The sequence below is a fragment of the Poeciliopsis prolifica genome, unplaced genomic scaffold (genome assembly GCF_027474105.1).
Source record: "Poeciliopsis prolifica strain line A6 unplaced genomic scaffold, Auburn_PproV2 SCAFFOLD018, whole genome shotgun sequence".
NCBI lineage: Eukaryota > Metazoa > Chordata > Actinopteri > Cyprinodontiformes > Poeciliidae > Poeciliopsis > Poeciliopsis prolifica.
In genome coordinates, this window is record NW_026562393.1 from 8988398 (window position 1) to 9007434 (window position 19037).

Genomic DNA, 19037 nt, shown 5'->3' on the forward strand with positions numbered 1-19037 from the left:
TATGTTTTTGTTTCTCATGTGAATTATTGTCACTTTGGTTCTTTAAAAAAAAACATTTCCACTTTACTTTTTATTTTGATCCATCTGATAAATATTAAATAATTTGATATTAAATGGTTTGATCAGTTACTCTGTACTCTTTAAAAATAAAGATGGATTTTTAAAAAAAAAAATCTGAATATGCAAATATATAAAATATCTTTCTATGATCCCAGTTGAGTGATTTCGCAGGACCATGACTCCACAGACCGACCAGGACTGCAGAGATGCATTCAGTCCTGTCAGCACATTTCTCCCACATGATAAACCGAGTCAACCCCGACGCCTGATTGGCATGATCCGGAACGCATCGTGGTGTGATGCTGATGTTTCATCAGCTTTCTATGAGCCTCCAAAGAGGTAAGAAAGTTCGCTAAAGTTCACCCCCACTTCTCTCCCCCCCCCACCCCCCAAAAAAACCCACCATCACGTGTTCATAATGACATGCGACTGAAAGCGGCCAATCAGCAGTCAGGTTTCCACTTCTGATTCCCCTGGACCAATGGGAGCAGAGCGTGAGAAACAGTTGGAATGACTGAATTTATTAGGAACATCAGGTGAGAAATTAATTACTGTTAACGCTCAACATGAGGCCGAGGATGGCTCCTGAATTAGTCTGGTGCATTCAGGGGCCCTGACTCACGGTGGGAACGGAAATGAGCGTTTGCTGTGACAAACCTCCACTGAAAGAGAATATCTGTCCCGACTAGTTTATTTAAAACTTGATGTGATGTCCTCACATGACATCAGGTCTGTAATCGCGATGTGCTGAAAAGTTTACACAAAACAAATGCATCCCTCGCCATTATATGATTTTTATTATCCTTAAACAGGTAAATGCAGCGGGGGAAGTTATTTGATGGGTCTTAATCAACTGAAAAAACAACAACAAAGTGAAAAAATAAAAATAAAAAAATGATTAAATCCAACATGTGGCTAAAAGGAGCTATTGCACTCAGTGAATCATAAGAGCCATTTTATGTTTGAAGACTTCAAATATTAAGTGGAACTTTATTTCAAAAACATACCGAAATGAGTAAAGTAAGCAACATGGATTGTATAAATATCTGTGCAACCAAAACAGGCACAGTGAGGCACTTTCCTGCCCTCTGCCGCCACAAAACAAACCCAGGTTGTTGTTTTTTTTCTTTTTTGTCATAAGTAGCTACAAAACTATGAACATCATCTGCAATCTGTCAAGAGCTACTGTTTGAATTCATCTTAGGATAAATAGACGAAAGCATGCACATTAATGCAAATATGGAGGTAAAAGGGCGGGGGAATCATTCACACAAGCTATCAAGGTTCAATCTAATAGAAAATAAAACATTTGACAGAACATTCTTCTTCAGTGCTTTGACCCACAGACTCGCCACACTGTCATTACAAGAAATAAACCCTCGGAACAATCAGAAATGCTTGTTCAAATGCTTTTGATTTGTTTTTACAAAATGGTTCACACAGTTGTGCCAGTCTGTGCCTCCCTCATACAGATTACAGAGACGGAGTGGATTGTAAAGACGACCCAGATTTTATTCTCATGATTTTTGATAGTGTGAGCCCTGGATGTGTTGTTTTTGCAGCTGGAGCGCTGCATGCATTTCATTCCACTTTTCCTCCCACCCCCCAAAATCCACGAGTGCCATAAAGGAAAAATACACACTGCAGTACGATGTAACGCGTTTTATGGAAATACACCTGCTTTGCATCAACCGGTTTTATGTATTACATCACTATTTTCAATTCATATACTCAGCCACTTTCTGAATACATTCATCTTTTTGTAAAAAAATTAGCACAGCAACATCAACAGACATCTACAAAAACTTCACCTCATTGGCTCAGACAGCCGCGGCGTCCTCTTGGAGGGATCAGGTTCCATAACGCTATCAGCCATTATTCGCATTGTTGACACATCATCAGCTCTTAAAGGAAATAAATATGTATACAACAACATGGTAACACTGAAGAGTGGTCGGTGTTGTTTCGGGGTGTTAGACGCCCAGCTTGTTGGCGATGGTCATGAGCACTTTGAGGATGGGCATGAAGGCAGAGATCTCGCTGAAGTTGCTGCTGCTGACCACCTGAGTGTGGATCTCCAGGCCCCGCTGGTAGTTTTGGCTCGCCACGCAGCGGCTGATCTCATGGAGTCCACTCAGGATGTTGTGAGAGAGCTAAAAAGCATTGGTAAGTTGTTATGCTACAGTTTTGTTTTCCAGATTATTCAATTCTTGTATGTTTTTCTCCAAACTTAAGTTTAACCCCTAAAATCCCCAGTCTACCGGAATGGACATCATATATTTCTGGGTTTAAGACAATAAATGATTTACAATCAAATTGTTTTACCATTCATGTTTTTTTAAAGAGTATAAACTCTGACACTTCCTTGATCTGCTTATGAAAATGTATTTTTCCCCAATTTATTTTCACGCTGAAGAGGAGTAAAAATTGTTACATTTTATAGTGCTGTCAGGCTTTTAATAAAAAAGATAGACAGGTAGATTACTTCTTTGTTACCAGAAAAAAAAAGTTTTGCATTGAAAACAAAACAAAACAAAACATGCTCTAGATAAGAAACCTCGGACATTTTTGGAGACACTCTGATCAGCTTCAGTTAATTGACGTCACGTCTCTGAGAACATATTGATCTCCACGCAGCCTGCATGTTGACCATGAGCCGCCTGCTGCAGAGCATCTGCTACCGAAACAAACCTTCCCTGCTCCTGCTTGACTCAAGACGTGAATTATTCTGCTATCAACACAAAACACTCCTTACCGACTGCTCTCTCAGCTTGTCATACAAGTGTCCCAAACGCTTTCCTGCGTCGTCAAGCTTCCTTTTTGTTTGCTGAAAAAAAGATTTAGATGTTTTATCTTACCACACACATTCCTCTGCAGAGATAACAGACTGCGAAATGACAAGAAAACCAACAGGAGAATGAAAACATGCTGCCTTACAGGATCTCCTGCAGCGAGCTGGCAGCGCTGCACCAAACTGTCAAAGGTGCTTTTGAGGACCATGTGCTCCGCTGGGATTTCTTTCTGCTCCACTCTCTCTGCGGGCAACTGCTGGAGGAGCTGCGCAACAAACACGCACAAATGGAAAAAAAAACACAACAACAACAAAAAACAAACATAAAAGCTGATGCCATTCCTTCGTTGGAAACAAACCTGTACGTTTGGCTCCTGAGGGGCTCCTGGAGGGACTTGGGTGTGGTTGTGTGGCTGTTGGGCCTCCACTGGGAACCCCATCACAGGAGCAGTGATGGGGGCTGGTGGAGTGTAGTTATCAGGGATCTGTACACACAGAAAGGTTCAACGTGGTTGTTGAGCAAGGCATGAGGTCAACGTTTAAATTTGATACAGTGCAACGTAAAACTGGTAGTGGGGCTGGTTTTCCTCAGAGTATTTATTTATTTATTTTGAACAGACTGTCAAAAAATAAAAAAACTGAAAAAAATAAGCAATAGTCATGCCAACTGAACACAATAAGGAAGCAGGTAGAAGATAGAAGATCTTATGATCTTCTGAGTTAATGCACTTTGTTTTCCTGACATGAAGCCTTAACTTCAGATGGGACTAAAAGTTTTTGTTCAGTAGTGTGAATGTGAACTGTTACAATCGGTTTTGACACAATACTTTCAGGAATCCACTGAGAAACTGAAGACGAACAGGGATTTCATTTTTTCAGTTTCACTTTGAATGAATTCAAGTGTCAAAATCAAGATCTCAGCAGTTTCCTGAAGTACGACATGAACAAGGCGTCTAGACATCTGATGGAGTAGAAGAATTTTTGCAGGGCAGGCTGGACAAAACATGATCTGATGACAAGAAAACAGAAGAAAAACTCAAAAAAAATTTGAAAAGTAACACATTTGCATGTTTTTTTGTGAAACAAAATCAGAAAAGCTTTGAAACTGTTTGTCATGTTTTTTTATTTTGTCATATTGAAACATGACATTTTAACAGGAGTATTGTTTTAGATTCACAGTAAATACTACCACAAAAAAATCAAACTGACATTTTATGTCATTTATTTAATAAGATTTGGCATTAGGAGCCACAGTAGTGTTTTCTAACAAAGTCTGATGTTAAAAAAGTGACCAACATTGGCCAATGTTGGTGCGTCCCTACTTTAAACATCAACTTCAAATGGTTGACCATCACCATCAAGCAATGAATGAATAAATACCTTCTTCTTCCGGGGTCCAGTGCGAACTGCTGGTGGATCATTCCAGCCATCATGTGGTCCTACAGAAAAAATATAAGGTTCATTTTATCATGTGAAAAAAGGCCAACAGATAGAAGCAGATGACCAAGAAAGGAAGTAAAAAGCTGCTTTCAAACAAACTATCGATAACATGTACAAACAATGTTGTGAAACATGGCAGACAAAACCAGTCAGACAAGACTTGTGTCTACATGTGTGTGCAGATTGCCCACAAATCTCTCTGCTGCTGCAAAACTCATGCAGTGTTTTGCAAAACTATTACATCCCTTGAATTTTTCCCAAATTGTCAAGTTAACGTACATTATTAGGTTTTATGTGGCAGACCAACACAAATCACGCACATAATTGTGCACAGGAAGAAAGTGATTCACGGTTTCCAAAGGTTTTTCCAAGTAATTACAAAAGCACAATGTACATTGGTGCCTCCCTGTCCTTGCCAAAGCAACAAATCCCCACAGCATGATGCTGCCACCACCATGCTGACTTATAACTCCCAGCTCTGGAAACTTGTAGCTGCAATGTGACTAAATGAGGAAAAAAGTCAAGGGGTACAAATATATTTTCAAGGTACTGTAGCTGGCATATCTGCTCCTGAATTTTAGCATGGCGCAAATGTTCTCTAGCACTCCTCTATTCCAGTTATTTGGCTTTTTGTTTGGCTTTTAGACTTACAAGTGATTGCCTGATTAAGTCTGAATATGACTTTTTAGATTTCTTGTGTGACCTTTGAGCCAATGTTAGTCTGCATAGCAACACACTGCAAGTTAAAAATGTTTAACCACTCAGATTTTAAGGATTTGAGCAAATTCAGCAGCTAACTTAAAATATCTATATGAAGTTATCATGAGTAATAAGTGAAACTACATTCAGTTTAGCTAGAAGAAAATGTAGTGACATAACACCTACACTTTTATTTAATAATAAACCATAGTGAGCAAGTTTTGAATGGTGATTGGCAGAAACCCAAAAAAAGTCATTTTTTTTTCTAACAGGCGATCTCATAATATCTAAGCACGATCAGTAACAACAGCTCTGTTACAGACAGAAGAGTCAACCTACTTTCAATATCAGTCAGAGAAAGCACAGAGCTGTTAGAAGATATTTAAAGGGAAACTGTATTCTATGACACACCAAGAGATGTTTGTACGATCAGGACTTTCAGGAAATAACAAGAAAGCTGCAGGGAGTAAAGCTCAGCTGTTGTGTTTTATCTTTTTCAACTTTCAGTTCTGTCACAGAATATGCTGGATGTGGAGAAAGTAAAGCTAAACATCCACATTCTCTAAGAGTGATATGTTAGCAATGCTGACCATGCCAATAACTAAGACAAGTTGCTAACTATATTTTTGCAAATACATAGGAATAGGCTAAGTCTGTATAAAAGCTGGAAATCTACCACAAAATTAGGAAATTGAATACTTTTAACCTAATAAAAATAAACTTTAGTTACATTATTTTAAAATATAAAAACTCATTTTAATCATCTAACTCTTTGCAATCTTCAGTTTTTGGGTGATATAAGCAACAGACAAGCAGAAGCAATTCAGCAGCAAAAAGGAAACCTGTTTCAGCTATGCATATGCATCTTCGTCTACATGTTTCTGCTTGCTTTTCTGTTCACGCAGTTCTATTTTCTATATCAAGCACTCGATGCGTCACCTTGATGATCACACTCGAAATTCAGCCAGGGAAAATTTCCTGCAAATTAAAAACGGTGTGACATCTGAATACAAGTTTTTTTTCTCATCATTATCATCCTATAAATAATGTCCTTATTTGGTAAAAATGGGGGAAAAAATGCAATCAGATTAAAGGAATTTCACTTCTGACTGGAACATAATTGATCCCATGTGTACCTGTAGGAGGAGGAGCAACGACAGGGGCTGGGAAAGGCTTTGCTGCAGGAGCTCCAGGGCCTCCCTGGGGATATCCAGCTCCGATAGGAGGGAAGGAACTAGATGCCATGGGGGGTCCTGAGCCATGGCTGTGGAAGCTGCCAGGGAAAATTGGACCTGGTGCTCCTGGTTGCGAGCTGGGCGGCGTCATGCCTGAGGGTAAAGAGGTAGACGGTACAAATCCTATAGGAGGCACCCCAGGGCTTGGAGTGGGGGGCAGGCCTCCAGGGATGGAGGATGAAGGTGGCAGTGGAGGCCCAGTTAGGCTTGCAGCTGGCATTGGCGGGCCAGTGGGAGAGAAGGGACCGCCACTGGAAACGGGCTGAGGCTGGAATGGCTGATGAGAAGAGAAAGCTGGAAATGGACAGAAAGAGGAAACATTTACTTAAAATACAAAATCCAGAAAATGATCATTGTAACATATGAATAAACTTTAAAAAAAAAAGCTCTGGTAAGAGCTTGATTTTTAAGTCAAAGAGAATGTTGACATGTGTTGCACATTAAATAAAAACCCCAAAAACACTAAGGTGGCAAGAAGGAACAGGTAAACTTTAACTCCATAATGTTCTGGAATCTATCATTCCTATGCTTATGAATTTATATTACGGTAAATAAAAAAAAAAAAACAATTTGTGCATGGTGTTAACTTAATCATATTTTTAGCTCTATTCTCACAATGTCTGCTAAAAAGCAGATGCAGCACAGTGAATCAAACACTGAATAAAACCCAAGCTAAGAATTTAATGTATCCGTCTCTGGGCGGTGATTTAGGAGCAAATGAATTCTCTTTTAATGAGTTTACAAGTGTTTCTCAAAAGAACTGTGGCCTTGAAGATTTAAAAACCAAAAGCTTTGACATCTGAGTTTTCAGAAAGAGAAAATTAATTCCCACAACTAAATTGACAAAACACCACCCTTATTAGCTCTTTTCCAAAGTAAGAGCAAGTTTGTATGACCTGCTAAATCTGTCTGACCTTGCTGGAAGGACAAGCCGTCTGTTATGCAACTGATATTTTTTATTTTATGTTCATGAGCATGTGTATGAGAGAGTGAATGTGCAAACAGGTATGCAAGTGTGTATGTAAGCAGTCAGGTGGGAGTCTTTTACACTTTCAGATCAATCCATTTCCCCATCGACTCTGCGCTGATGAAACGCTACCCAACAGCTAGATGCTGCAACCATTTTGCACAGTGGGGGTGGCGTGTTAGTTTCACTTCACAAAAAGTTTTGTCTGTAAACCACAAAGCACAATTTTTGTCTCCTCAGACAAAAACAATTTTTGCCACATTCATGCAGTGTTAGGTTTGTTATTTTAGTGTGCAGACATGTGCTGGTAGCATTGTAGCTGGGATTTGGGAGATGTTTGGGCAATGGGGGTATATTGCTTTATAATCTAACCTTCATTTAAAATTCTCCACAACTTTATCCATGACCTGTCTGCTGTCTTTCTTTGCCTTCATGATGCTAATTGCATGGCTTCTGAAGGCAACTGATTGCATTGCATATCATTTCAGAGAATCAGATCAAAAAGCACTAAATGCCAAACGTTTTAGATTTTTTAAAAACTATTTATCCCTCTCATTTCTCAATTATATGCTAATTTTTGCATGCATGCAGGACGTTCCACTCAAATACAGTGAAGTTTGTGGTTGTTATGTGAAGAAATACGTAAAAATTCAAAAGAGGATATGGTACATTTTGCAAGACAGAATCTTTAAGCTAATTTTCAAGCTGCCAAACCTGGAGCTGTAGCAGGATGTTGTGGGTAGGAAGGCCTTACAACTGGGCGGGTGGAACTGGGCGGATGTGCATGAGTAGATGATGGGAGACCTGGGCCAGGGTTGGGTAGAGGAACTTGAGGAGTAAACATTGATGGCATTGGAGGCTGCTGCTGTGAAGGAACCTGTGGTGGAGCAGATGGCTGGAACTGACTCTAAGGTTACAAAAAACAACAACAACAAAAAAACAATATGTTGAGCAATTTAAACTAAATGTTTTGAGGTATTATGACTGAATTTATGGCTAAGCCATCTCTACCATGATTGGTGCTTTTTGTGCAGGAGGCTGAGTTGCAGGAGTGGGATTAGCTGTTGGTACACCGACCCTGTTGAAGGAGTTTGGAGGTTGCTGTTGGGCAGTAGCCTCTCCCTGAGCATGGTACAGCCGGTCTCTCAGCATCCTGATGCCAGGCTGATGAGAAAAAAGTAGTACAAAAACCAATTCAAGTGAAAAATTACAAACTGTCAAACTAAAGGCTATAAAATAAGTTTTTTTTACTTGGTCTGAGTTGTCAGGCAGGTAGGTCATGGCAGTGGCTAAGCTGCCCTCTGCAGCCAGGATGCCAGCGTAGCAGGTCAGCTTCTCAGCCAGCACAGGGCTCTGCACTGCCACCTCACTGTTGCGGAGGCGCTCAATTGACTTCCGCAGCATCATTACTTTTTCAACCAGATCCTACAAAAAAACAAAACACATAATGTTCACATAAATTGATGCACAGTTTAACACAGGCTTCCTACACCTTTCTGTTAAAGACTCAGATTTCAAACAAAAAGTCAAAAAATGAATTTTCGCTCCAAACTGGACCAACGTAGATTAGATTTATTTCAAATACTAAAACACTTCTGGGCTGGATTATTCTGTTTTGAAACAAAACACAACTCACTTTTTGATCTGTGAAACCATCATTTAGTTTGTACAAAATCATAAGAACAGATGTTTACATTTTTGTTTGCCATCACACCCGGTTAAATAACTTCTTCTTTTTTTATATATACATAGTTTTTATGAGTGTATGAATCTGTACTATCATAGATTAACTCCAAAAACAATCAGCTAGAAAACTAGTTCTTATGAGGAAAATTAACATAATAAATCATACACATATTTTCAATATTTTGGTAATTTCTTAAAAATCTAGAAAAATGTCAAAGTTGCTTTTATACCGAGGCACAGATCCATACTGAGACTGTACCTCTAGTCCAAGAGGGGAAGAGCAGTCTCTGTGCAAGGCCCAACACTCCACCAGCTTTTCAATGTTCCCAGAGCAGATGTAACATAAACAGGCCTGCAGGCAGCGCTTCTCTGTGCCCTCGTGTTCAAGCCGGTTTCCCAAGGTATCTGGTGGGACAAATGACACAACTCCCAAACATTAAAGTTAGAAGAACGACTGGAAACGGAGCAAGCATAGGCTGGGGTTAGTGAGAAAGAAAAACAATGAACTGCAATTTAACAGTTCCCCCAGAGGCAAGACATGTTAGGATTTGACTTGCATGGCAATAAATATTTAACTTACCGCAAAAACAAGCAAAGTCTTCGGGGTGAGCGTAAGTCAGCAGAGCAGCAAGAGCTTCCTTCCAGTTGTCCAGCTCACAGTTCTGCACGATGTCTCTCCAGTTCTGGGTCACCACTGATGATATAAGCTGAAGTTTTTGGGAAATAAATTATGATTTAGAAAACATTATGTTATATAGCAAAGTTATACAGACTGATTGCACACAGATATATATACAGGCTACTTTAAAGATAAATATTTATACATAAATTTGCTGTTCACAGAACACTGTATCCATTGCACACTAAAGAAAAGTGGAGAGGAAGGAAAAGGTGTAGTGGAAAATATGTATTATAGTATAACATTTCTATTGAAAATCCTTTGTTTCATCTGTAAGATTCTAATTTTCTGAAAAACTGAAGGTTATTTTTCTTACAGTAACCCACAATCATCAGTGAAAATAACCGCTTAATATATATATATATCACACTGGATGTAATGAATCCATATACTGTGCAAGTTCAACATTCTGACTTGAACTGATGAAACGATTTAACTTGTCAATAATATTCCGGTTTACTGAGATACACCTGCATCACAATCTTACCATTGATATGCTGTTTTTTTGCTTGCTTAGGTATTTCTGCTGTGTCTTCTTGAGAAGATCCTCTCCACCGCTGATGGATAGCAAAATGGCCTCAGCATAGCGACCATCGTTGAGACACAAATCCACGGCTCCCTCAAAGTTGCCAACCAGCAGCGCCTGGCTTATCAAACCGTCAGTGTCTGCAGAAATGATTGGCATTTGGAATCAGGTGACCAACAGAAACTGCCTTGATTACAGTAAAAACAAACAGCAATGAGATGAAAGTTATTCTTGTATTTATTAAAGAAAGGTTTTTACCACATGATACAGGAATTTGGAAGGTGGAGTTGTCCTTTGGAGTATGACTGAAGAAGTCTGCTGGTGAAATGGACCCTGAGGTTCTAGCATCAGCTGCAGCTTCATCTGATCTCTGGAGAGAAAAATGGAGATTTAATTCTTTCAGTAGTTATGATTTCAAAACACACAAATGTGGAGAACATCTCACCTCAGTTGTGAGACGCTGCATCTTCTCTGCAAGATCTTTGGCATCAACTCCGTGGCCGTTGGATTGAAAATTCTTCCCCAGACATTTTGAAATCTACATCAAGATAATGTTTTTACAGCTACGACATGGTATGCCTCAAAGAAAAGGTAAGAAACTATTTTAAAAATGCAGAATACCTTTCTCTCCAATTCATCTTTGCTGAAACCCAAAAGTTTAAGGAATTTAATACGGGCCTCGTCCTCAAAGTTGACCTGTAATCCGAGGAATGTGACAAATCAAAACCCCAGATTGAGTGAGAGATTCAGGTTGTGTTTAAACACGATGAGACTCATACCAGCAGGAATTTCCATATGTCTTGTTCTGCATCCGACTTGGCGTTCTGAATCTTGGCCTGGCAGTAGTTGTTGAAGGAACCCGACTGCAGCGCCGCCTGAAGTTCCCTGGAGCGCTGAAGGAACTCTGTCTCTGTGGTAACCTGGCTCACAAACACTTGTCTGGGGACAGGCTGGGGGCTTTGCACCGGAGGAAGCTTTGAATTCTCAAAGGTTATCAATTTTCCACCAAACTGAAAAACAGGGGAAAAAAATCAGAAGAAAAACAAGTTCAATACTATAAAAAAACATGGTGTATATCTAAATCCAAAAAGAATTAATCTGCCCTGACCATTTTCACATTTTTTTCAATTTTTTGCAACCACACATTGAAATGTATTTTACTGGGATCACAGTAGCTCACAATGGGAAAAAAGGAGGGTAAAAAATATATGGCTTGGTTTTCAAACTTAAAATTATTTTTAAATAAATAAATAAAAGAATCTGTAAAGCCAGCCTTGCATATGTATTCAGTCCCCTTTGTTTGGATACTCTTAAATAAAATCCAGGGCAACCAAACACAGCATGAAATATTCTAATATCACACTTACCCCAAAGGAAGCTCCCACTGGCCTGCGCACCCATTTAGGAGGCTTCTTCAGAGGAGGAACGATGGTTTCCTGCACATTGGGCTGAGGAACTTGTAGAGGAGGCAGCACTTGTCCGGTACCAAAGGGATCCATTGTATCAAATGAAGAGGATATCTGGCAAAATATAAAGAACATGATTTGTTTAATTAACAACTACATGCTAAATTAATTCAGTTATTCATGGAACAGAATATCTCTTTTTCATTTCCAAATAAACACAAACACTGGAAAACTCTCATATGTTTCAATATTTGCATCAACTCTTTCTTTTTAGTACTTCCATTATAATAAACTGTTGCTATGGGTGTTTGTCAGGGGAAACACCAGTTCTCTAGGAAGTATTTTTTTCCTCTTTCAAATTTAGTTAGTAGTCAGCGTGATTTTCTTTACAACAGCACCATCTTGTGGACAGACAACTAAATGTTCAAAACTTTTGACATTTAAACTTTAAACTAGTAATTACCATGTCAGCTGTGCTTTGTTGCTGAGCCTTCAAGCTCCCTCCCATCACAGAGTAAACTGTGATTCTCCCATCAAATGACGCTGCTGAAAGAAGGGCCGGATTTCTGGGGCACCACTGGACATCAAAGCACCACTGGTTTGTTGTTGGAAGCTCATAAATTACCTAATATAAAAATCAAGACACCAGTGAAGATCAATGTAGCCAAGAGAGCTAATTTCAGAACTACATACAGGTAAATAAAAATGCAAATACCTCTCCAGTGTTTGGATTCCAGCAGAGGATCCTGTTGTCTTTAGCGCTACTCAGGAGGAGCTCCGAATCAGCCTGGCTCCATGAAATGGACAAAATTCCTCTGGAAGACACAAGCGGAACAAAATTGGGAAAAATCGAATAAAAATTCAATCAAATTTATGCTAACAAGAGACAAATCAATAAAACTGCACCGCTTATGATTCTCCAGCACTTTAAAGGGCGACGTCGCAAAGCGAAGGTCCCACATCTGGATGACTGGCTGTCGGTCATCTTCTGAGGCCAACACCAGCTGGGTGGCCACATCAGGGTGCCACAGCATTCCCGAACAATGCATCTTCAGTCACATAATAAGGTAGAATGCAAAAAATCACAACATCCATTTACCATCAAAGTCTTTTCAATTATATTTTTATTTACTGGGCTGCACTTTTCATTTCGAAAATTTCAGATCTGAATAAAATTAAAACCGATAAATTTGTTTATTTCAGTTGTTCAAGTAAAAAAGTTAAATAAATAAAAGCAAGAAGCCTTTTTTTAAGTGGAATACTATTGCCTTTTTGGTTATATTTTAAAGTACACAGATATACTTGGGAAAGTTAGGGAATGGTATGGACTGATTTCTGTGTACTAGAAGAAACGCTTACCAGAGATTATATTATTGCAAATGTATTACAAATGGACAAAACATTGCTTAAAATAAATTATTAAGGGAGCCTTTGTTACATGCCCTGATGGACAACAGGCAAATCTCTACTATCTATTTTTAATAATAATAATTAAAAAAGAAAGAACAACAACCAACCCTGTTGCTGTGATCACTGATCTTTATGATGGGCTCATTCTTCCTCAAGTCCCACACAACCGCTTTCCCACTGGGGTTAGCAGAAGCCAGGATGTGCTGAACCTGCCTGTTCCACGACACAACACTGACGTCTTCAACGGGCTGAAACAAGAGAAAACAGCTGCTTATCAAATACAAATCAAATAATTAACGTCAGAGACAACTCTTGAAAAAAGCAGGCAAGTTTTGCAAATAAGAGCAAAGTAGACACCATAAGCAAAAGAAGTTCCACTTTTATTCAAATTTCAAACTACAAAAATAGGAACTTAAATTTGAAAATGACTGTAGTTTCAATTGTAAATGAATTTATATAGTACATAGAATCTGTAACTTTTTTAAATCCAGTACTCACCTGTGTTTTTGCTCCTGGAGTCATTGGGCTGCTGAAGTTATTTAGATCCCAGATGTAGATCTCAGAGTCATTCGCTCCAGAGGCAAGAAGATTACTCTGCGAAACAAAAGATCACAGATAGAAAATTATAAATTACACGAGATGTGCTTTTGAATAGACTGTCTATAATCGCAATGCATTTACCTGGAACGGGTTAAAATCAAGTGCACGGACTGGTCCTGTGTGTTTGTCAGACTGCCCAACAACTGCTTCTGCTCCAGAACTTATGATAGCCTCTGGGTTATATACAGTCAATGAGCCATTTTCGCTTCCACCAACAAGTCTCCCTCCAGTCCCATCTTCTGTGGTCCCAAAATTTACCCATACAATGCTGTGCAACCTATGGGAGCAAAACAAGCATTACTGTATTCCCGAAAGCCTGTGAAAAATAAAAGGTCAGCCTCTACATGTGCAAAGAAGGTTGAAACATTTCTAAAAACTACAATTTCAGTTTGCTTATAAGTAAAACAAGCAAACTGTGTGATACTTCCAATACCCAATAATTCATTCCACTTGAAAATCATGTGCTACTTTGTGTCAGTACATAAAATGCTAGAAAATACAACAAAGCTTGTGACAAAGGAGTAAAAATGTTCCAAGGGTGTGAATAGTTTTACAATGCACTATGGTTGCAATTTCTCAAATAAAATAATAATCCAGAAATCATACACCATTTACAACAATAGTAAACAGCAAAGGTCTGTAATAAAAATGCAGTATCATCCATCAGTAAGCAAAATCAAAAATCAAACACAATGTGAGTTCTACGTACTGACTGATGGAGGCTGCAGGATTTGCACCTTAAAATGTGTAAATGTATGATAAAGTGTGTAAATGTATGATAAAGTACCTGTTTGTGGTGGGTAATGAACCCTTGAGCTGCATCTCCAGAGATGGGTCAGCAAAATCCATCTCAAATATCTCTATGGCAGCTGTGGTGTTGAAAGAAGCATCAAGCTGTTGTGCTGATGTTCCTAAGGCCAGGTAGATCGGATGGTGTCCGGCAGGACTCCATGCCTGGTGGGCAGTCCTCTGAATTTCCTTCAGCCTCATCTTCCACTATAGAGGTTAAAGTTTCAAAGCCTAGGAAGGTAAAACCAGCACTATGTTATTTTATTATAGGCATGTTTTACTGTATCGGTTAACATAACTACTATAGATAAACAGAATGCGACGTTCTTAGTAGAAAAATAAATGTATACAGCGCTATAATTTTCTGATTCTGAATTTGATAAAATACACTGGATCCACAGTTTGCATGTTCTCCCTTTGCACGTGTGGGTTCTCTCTGGGTACTCCGGCTTCCTCCCACAGCCCAAAAACATGACTGTCAGGTAAATTGATCTCTCTAAATTCTCCCTAGGAGTTTGTGTGTGTGTGTGTGTGTGTGCATGGTTGTTTGTCCTGTCTATCTCTGTGTTGCCCTACGACAGACTAGCGATCTGTCCAGGGTGTACACCGCCTCTCGCCCGAAACATTCGCTGGAGATAGACACCAGCACCTCTCCCGACCCCACTAGGGAGAGGGGTGTACAGAAAATGGATGGATGGACATTGGACCGACACCAGAAGACGATATCGCTTCCCAAATCTGGCGATTTGGTTATATTCCTCCTTTTCCGTGTTGCTGAAGCACAGTAACATCCGTTCAGATTATTTCTGTTACCTGCCATAGGAAATGTCTTTACATTCAGTCTCCTTCACACAGCAGTAGCCCGAATAACAAAAATAATCTAACCATAATTATAGCCAATTACAATTGATTTAAATTGATGCTGTTCTTAGTTCTATATTCGTCAAGATTTTACCTGGCAGATTTTTTTATCTGCCAGGTAGCTAGCGAGTTAGCATTTCGCAAGCACACCTCGACCGTAGCATTCAGTAAATTTTACAATACAAACGAAATCTATTAATATTAATTATTTAGCGTTAGGATTAAAATGTCATATATTCAACCAATCTATGAAAATACCATGTCTTAAGTTTTCCATTTTATACTCCAAGCCGATGCTGCTGTTGCTACCTAGCTAGCCGTTAGCCACCACCCCAATTGCAGTACATCAAAGGCAAATAAAACACAAGATCAAAAGACTCAATTTAAATCTCCTGGTTAGAGAAATGTAGTTTCTAAAAGCAACTTACGTAAACTGTGTTACACAGCTTGACAATTTGCGTCTACACGCTCCAGTGCTACTTATCAGCGAAGCTAGCAGCCCAGACCAAAGTGCTACTGCCGTGTTGTCACTAAGCTACGGATCGCCTTCAGGGACAATTTTATTTAGCCTCAAATTTCAGCTGAACTAACGCCCTGAACCATATCTGGGATAGTACAATTGTCAGAATTGATTTTTTTTCATCTGAATATTTAAAAAAACATCAAGTTCTGTTTTTATTGCATGAAACAAATTTAGTCTTTACACAGAACAAAATACAATTCCACACAGATATTTTAGACATTAACATAAGTCTTTATTTTTGCCAGAGATATATACAAGAGCAAAATTGTATTTTAGGTTTAGATTTCATAATTTTTAACTTCCTCTGGTGTCTTTGCAGGATCTCCTCCTTTCTCCAAGTACAGATTGTTGTAGGGATATTGCTTTGGGGCCTGAAACAAAAGAAATAAATGAGTGTATTACTTAATACATAAATGCAAAAATAAGGTAATCTGGAGCAGAAAACGAAACAAGTACCCAAAGTTATCAGGGTGCATATGTCTTGTCTTAACATCCTGTAACCATAATTACAGGTGCGCTTTGCCTATCAGCTCTACATATGCACCAATTGGTTTGATTTAGTTAAATTATATACCAGGATTTTGAGAAGTATAATTTCTTTTTAAAGCAACCATCACAACACTACGTGTCCAATCCTTACTGCAACTCCATCAGTGAAGTATTGTAAAGCATTACTAAACATAGAAAAGCCCATAGCATGGCATGAAATAATGCACATTACTTGAGTCCATCTACTGTAATTGTATACACTAAAATTGGGTGTGAACTTACAATAGGTTGATAGGATGGAAATTTCTCCCCCATGTAGAACATGAACAACATGAACCCGATGAAACCAAACAGTTGTTTCCACATCGATGACCATGGCACAGGGCTTGGAGATGTGTCCACTCGGTTTCTGATGTACATGTCAAAATCCCAGTGCATCTAGAATATTGACACAACAGAACAGCCTATTAATCTGATGACTCTATATGCGTTTTAAGCATTCATTTGCAAATAGACAGAAATGTTTGGTCACAATTTTCCTTTGCAGAGTAGCTCATTCAAGGTTACATTATGTGGAGAGCATCTAAACATCAATTTTCACGTCTTCCCACAGAATGCTAAATGGATTTAGTTACGTATTTTGACTGTGCCACTGTAATATCAATGTGCAGCTCTGTTAAAAGTCATTTAAAAGCCATTGCATTATTTGAACAAGAAAAAAAATCCAAGTTATTTGACCCAAAATGTTCCTAAAACAACAGAGTAAAAAATTTTTCCATGAGACAAAAGTGCAAGGAGAAAAGTAAAAGACTGCAAGAAAACAAAGTTCAGTTTTAAGAATATATTTTAACTTCCATTTCAGTTAGAAATTACTTTGTGTAGTTCATTCCTATAATAAACACACTGACACTGGTTGTTATAATGTGAAAAAAAGTAAAAGGTTGACGACGTATGAATACTTCTTCATGGATGTCCAGCCATGTGAACTGTAAAATTGTATAGTATGGGACTTTGTATTTCTTTAAAGAAGGTAATACATATGAATAACAAAAGCTTTAAACTGCCGGTATTTATGTTAATAATTAAGAAATAAAAATATATCTACAATAAGGGAATTTCATTCCTGTCTTACCGGCTCCCCCCAGTTCCTCCTCAAGTCAGGGTGGTCCCATTGGTACCAGGGGTCTCTCTCGTGTTGGGACCTGTTTGTTAGTTTGGGGTAATCACCGTAGCTATGGAAACAATAAAATTAAAGCGTTAGTTCCGAATGTCCATGATTCACGTTCATTCATTGGACTCCTTCTACATGAGCAATGCTTATAAAATTATACTGGAATGCGACATAAGCTAAAAAGTTTTCGAAAAGAAACTCACCCCTCTCCGTTATCCGGATATGGTTCATAGTCTTCAACCCTTAGATTGTATTTCTTTGCAGCAGCAGCTCTCTCCTCTGGGGTCTTTGGGAATGGACCAGGCAGGCTGTCCTTTGTCGCACCAGACGCTGAAACAGCAATAAAAATGCATTTCTGAACAGAATAATAAACGTGTACACAACCCAACTTAAAAGACTCGCTACAGTCGTTCAGAACAGCCACCGACTCTCTGCTAGCTCGAGCTAATGTTCGCTAGTCAAGGTTACGTCCATCAGAAGCTTCGAAATAAAAACCATAATAAATATGTTTAAAGAAAGCTTTCATACCAACAGGATTGAAGCACGACCTACCTGCTCTACATCCCGATACAAGGGCTGAGAGGCCAGAACCTTTACGCTTAGCGAGAGCCTTGGCTAAACGTTGGAAACCAACACCAGCCATGTTTACTGGCTGCTGTTTGTCTGACAGAATGAGAAGCACGCATGCGCGAAAACAGAACTATGGGCTCCGATAAGGTACATTGACATTCTTCTCCAATTTCTTTGAAAACAGTGATTATTATTATTATTATTATTATTATTATTATTATTATTATTATTATTATTATTATTATTAATAATAATAATAATAATAATTATTATTATTATTAATAATAATTATAATAATAATATATTATTATTATTCTCCCTGATTTCAGAGTGATCATCACTCTGCCATCAGGGAGTGGTTCTCTAATGTCCATCAGAGAAGGTCTGCTATGTCTTTCTCCACCATTTCAAAGGGGCAGTGAAGTTCATACCTGCACAACAAGGAAGCTCAGGGATTATTATTATTAATTAATAATAATAATAATAATAATAATAATAATAATAATAATAATAATAATAACAATAATAATAATGATGATGAAATTAAAACACGTCTTTTTTCAAGTAGAACATTTTCTGTTATCTATTGTCCAGAACTAATTCTTATTTTGCATTGTGTTGGCAGTTTATTACGCAAAGTGGCATACAATGGTGGTTTTAAGGGCAGTTGGTATGAAAAACAGACTCATGGGACTAAATACAACCTACACTTTAAAAATGTTATTTAAAGTGTAGTTTCAAACCCCTTTTTGATTTTTCTTTCAATTGAAATTTCTGTGATGATAAGCTTTGTTTTTTTATTTGACATTGTAAAATCTATTCTGTTCAGTAATAATTATGAAGCTAGGTATCATTTGCATATTTGAAAAAAGTAGGCACAAGTTTGTGTTGCAGTGTACATGTAAACTTAATTATAAAAAAAACACTCAAATTTGAGGTTGTGTAATGTGACAAAATATCAGAAAGTCACATACCATATATAATGGGTGAGAGGCCAGAACCTTTCTCCTTAGCAACTTCCTTAGTCAACTCTTATTTGCAGGGCATAACTACTGCTGTGCTTCGCTCCCATATTTTTAAGCCTTACATACCATTTATACTTTTGAAAATTTTACCCTAGCTTAAAAAAAGCTAG

At 38.4% G+C, this 19037-nt stretch overlaps 2 protein-coding genes across 4 annotated transcripts; both read right to left on the minus strand.

The window, feature by feature from the left end:
* Nucleotides 1-840: 840 nt before the first annotated feature.
* sec31b (SEC31 homolog B, COPII coat complex component) lies at nt 841-15788 on the minus strand. Of its 3 annotated transcripts, XM_055043260.1 has the most exons (26): nt 15578-15788; nt 14287-14519; nt 13581-13776; nt 13398-13493; nt 13007-13147; nt 12396-12538; nt 12205-12304; nt 11953-12114; nt 11451-11603; nt 10863-11093; nt 10705-10779; nt 10529-10621; nt 10342-10453; nt 10045-10223; nt 9459-9585; nt 9138-9283; nt 8444-8617; nt 8204-8356; nt 7907-8099; nt 6127-6519; nt 5930-5968; nt 4232-4290; nt 3211-3336; nt 2998-3117; nt 2816-2887; nt 841-2213 (listed from the first exon to the last, which is right to left on the minus strand). In XM_055043260.1, the coding sequence occupies exons 2-26, from the start codon at nt 14487-14489 to the stop codon at nt 2034-2036; spliced, it is 3666 nt and encodes a 1221-aa protein (XP_054899235.1). In that variant the 5' UTR covers nt 14490-14519; nt 15578-15788; the 3' UTR covers nt 841-2033. The 3 variants fall into 3 exon arrangements, with proteins under 3 accessions (XP_054899235.1, XP_054899236.1, XP_054899234.1); XM_055043261.1 differs by lacking the exon at nt 5930-5968; XM_055043259.1 differs by lacking the exon at nt 5930-5968 and having other exon boundaries at nt 2998-3336.
* A 94-nt stretch (nt 15789-15882) lies between these two features.
* ndufb8 (NADH:ubiquinone oxidoreductase subunit B8) lies at nt 15883-18002 on the minus strand. Its single transcript, XM_055043264.1, has 5 exons — nt 17885-18002; nt 17536-17662; nt 17294-17393; nt 16444-16599; nt 15883-16043 (listed from the first exon to the last, which is right to left on the minus strand). Exons 1-5 carry the CDS (start codon nt 17973-17975, stop codon nt 15951-15953), a joined length of 567 nt encoding a protein of 188 aa, XP_054899239.1. The 5' UTR covers nt 17976-18002; the 3' UTR covers nt 15883-15950.
* Between the last annotated feature and the right edge of the window lie 1035 nt (nt 18003-19037).